This window comes from Myotis davidii, unplaced genomic scaffold (assembly GCF_000327345.1).
Source record: "Myotis davidii unplaced genomic scaffold, ASM32734v1 scaffold217, whole genome shotgun sequence".
NCBI classification, from domain to species: domain Eukaryota; kingdom Metazoa; phylum Chordata; class Mammalia; order Chiroptera; family Vespertilionidae; genus Myotis; species Myotis davidii.
Window position 1 is genome coordinate 66,609 of NW_006290034.1, and position 3,218 is coordinate 69,826.

Sequence of the window (3,218 nt, forward strand, 5' to 3'; positions counted from 1 at the left end):
CTGGGCCTGGGCGACTGCAGGGCGGGCTTGGCGTTGGAGGAGCTCCGGCCCCGGAAGCCCGCGTCCACTCGGGGGTCCGCTTTGGCGTTCTTCTCTGGGGTCCCCGGGAGCGCGGGGTGCGGTCTAGGCACTGAAGTGAAAATGGGGACAAAAGGCAACTTTAAAACTCAGAGAGCCCGGCTGGTGTGAGCGCTGACCTGGGAACCAGGAGGTCACGGTTCATTTTCCGGTCGGGGCACAGGCCCGGGTTGCGGGCTCCACCCCCAGTAGGGGGCGGGCAGGAGGCAGCCGATCCATGATTCTCTCTCATCATTGATGTCTCTCTCTCCCTTCCTCTCTGAAAGAAATAAAAATATTTTAAAAAATAACATCAGCATGTCCCCAACTGCCCTCCCCAAGTCCATAGTTTGTAAGTTCTTCTCAATGGAATGTCTCCCCTTTGGGGAGGGGAAAAGGCACCCTGTTTGGGACAGGCCACGGGTGGGGCCGGGCCCCAGGTGCGCTGGCAGGAGGAGGAGGGAAGGCTGAGGACAGGAAAGGAGAGGCCGCTTTGCCCCGCCCCCACTGTTTCCCTCCTGTCCATCATCTGTGACTCTGGAACCAGCAGGTGTTCCCCTGGGGGCCGGGGGGCAGAGCTTCTAAAACACCCAGCACCCCCCAAAGTGTGTGTTCATTTAAAGCGTGAGAGGCACAGAGCAGACAGCGGCAACAAGATGGCGCTTTGCTATCAATCCTCACCCCAGGGCGCTTTCCATGGATGTTTAGAGAGAGTAGGAGAGAGAGACTTGATGTGAGAGAGACACATCGACTGGTTGCCTCCTGCAAGAGCCCTGACCAGGGCCCGGGAGGAGCCTGCAACCCAAGCACCTTCCTTGCCCGGAATCGAACCCGGGACCCTGCGGTCCGCAGGCCAACGCTCTGTCCACGGTGCCGAACCGGCCAGGGCGAGCGCGGCTCTTCAGCTCCTCCCTGGCTGAGCTGCTGTGTGAATCTGCTGCCCTCACTCCCGCCTGGGCCCTGACCCTGCACACGGGCCGGACCCGCTCCAAGTGGGGTCGGAACCTCTCCCCCGGGAACGCCCCAAAGAGGAGCAGCACCAAGGACACAGGTGTGGCGCGTCAGCGGCAGACACAGGTAAGCCGGCGGGAATGCATTAAAGATTAACCCTGGGCCCAGCTGGTGTGGCTCAGTGGGTAGAGCGTCAGCCTGCAGACTGAAGGGCCCTGGGTTCGGTTCCAGTCAAGGGCATGTGCCTCAGTTGCAGTCTCCATCCCTGGCCCCAGTCAGGGGGCGCTGGGAGGCAACCAATCGATGTGTCTCTCTCAAGTCATTGTTTCTCTCTCTCTTCTCTCCCCCTTCCGTCCTCTCTCTCTAAAAATCAGTGGGAACAGACCCTCGGGTGAGATTAACAACAAACACAAAACCCCTCAGACTTTACGTGGACGGCGTCTGGCGGCAAGGACAGGGAAGGGGAAACGCCGCTGCCCCGGCAGCCCCTGCGCCAGCCAGTTGGCACCGCGGGCACGCAGCCACCGGGGCCCAGGAGAGGCCAGGCCGCTGAGCTCTCAGCACCGGTCGCCCTCCACCTTCCTCAGGGACAGACGCCGCGTCCTCACCTCACAGCTTCCTCGTTAAGGGCCACACCTTAAGGTGCACGGTGTGGAGAGCATGGCTCCAGAGGAACGGGACGGCGACATACACGTGAATCGACAGCGTTTTATCAACAGAACGCTCCCCACTGCCGCGGAGGTTGCTGACTAAAGCGCAGTCTGGGGTGGAGGGGACAATTTGGAAAGCCAACTGGAAAAGCCTTCTCTTCCTTTATTGCTCTAACAGCAGCGACGCGCAACCTTCTTCATCCCATGGCACACACCCACTAATTACTAAACTTCTGCGGCAAACCAAAAAATGTTATTTTTTGCCAGTCTGACCAGAAAAAGAAATAGCTGTAATTCTTATTCATTCACACCGGCGGTTACTATTGTGTTAGCTGTTGTCCTGCTTCTGTGTAACCATCTCAGGGGAGAGAGGGCGGTGCCCCTGACTAGTCAGGTGTTGCGTGTTGTAGAAATTCTCGCGGCCCACAGAGTGAATACCGCTGTCATAGAGGGAATACCCCTGACTTGTTCAAATCTTTAATACTACGGATTTTTATTATCATTGTTTTACATGTATTTTTTTCAATATGTTTTTATTGATTTCAGAGAGAAAGGGAGAGGGAGAGATAGAAACATCGATGATGAGAATCACTGTTTGACTGCCTCCTGCACGCCCCACTCTGGGGCTTGGGCCAGAAACCCAGGCATGTGTCCTGACCAGCTAGCGCTTGTTGTTATAGTAAATGGACACTAGATGGCGCTAGGAGACCACGGGCATGAATTAGCAGAACTACCACTAACCCAGGAGATTCTGTCCCCTGGAGCCTGTTTACATCCCAAACCCAAAGCACCACCGCCTCCCCGCCACGGGCAGCTGCTCTCCAGGGGGAGCCGCCTCCCAGCAGCGCCCGGTGCACACAGCCTGCTCCCCGTCCAAGGAGGCCTATGAAGCCACGAAGTGCACATCCGAAGGACGAGTGAGGCAGGAGGGGCCCGTAACCAGGAAACTGTCAGGTAACCAAGGTGCCCGGCAACACCTGTGAAGCCACGTGGGAGGCAGGACTGGACGAACACATGGCCGAGCGGCGGTGCCCGGCCGGCGGGGCTCAGTGGCTGAGCGTCGACCTATGAACCAGGAGGTCCCGGATTCAATTCCCGGTCGGGGCACAGGCCCGGGTTGTGGGCTCCATCCCCAGTGGGGGCCGTGCAGGTGGCAGCCGATCGATGATTCTCTCTCATCACTGATGTTTCTCTCTCTCCCCCTCTCCCTTCCTCTCTGAAGTCACTAAAAATATTATTTTAAAAAAAGAAAACGCGCCTGGGTGTATCGAGTCCCCTAAGCAGCCCCACCCTGCACAGAAAGTCCACCGTTTCCTTCCTGGAAACGGCTCCTTGGGGTGAGCGGACGTAGTCTCCTCCTCCCAGAAAGGAGGGGTGCAACCTCCCTGACTTTGGAGAACCCCGTTCCACAAACTCCGAAGCGCCCAGGGAAACCCACAGGAGCCACGGCCGGGTTAACGTGGCCCGCGGCCTGTGGCTCCGGGGCCACAACGAGGGTCCAGCCCTTCGGGAGCTGCAGGAGGAAACAGGCAGTCAGCCAGAGGCTGGAGAGTGAACGGC

General features: G+C 58.4%; 1 protein-coding gene across 1 annotated transcript in view; it reads right to left on the reverse strand.

The window, feature by feature from the left end:
* The window catches only part of LRRC16A (leucine rich repeat containing 16A), a 125,121-nt gene that overhangs the window by 7,076 nt on the left and 114,827 nt on the right, over positions 1-3,218 (reverse strand). Inside the window, exon 32 of the mRNA XM_015563505.1 lies at positions 7-130. Coding sequence (XP_015418991.1) covers positions 7-130 — 124 coding nt within the window. The remainder of the gene's footprint in view (positions 1-6; positions 131-3,218) is intronic.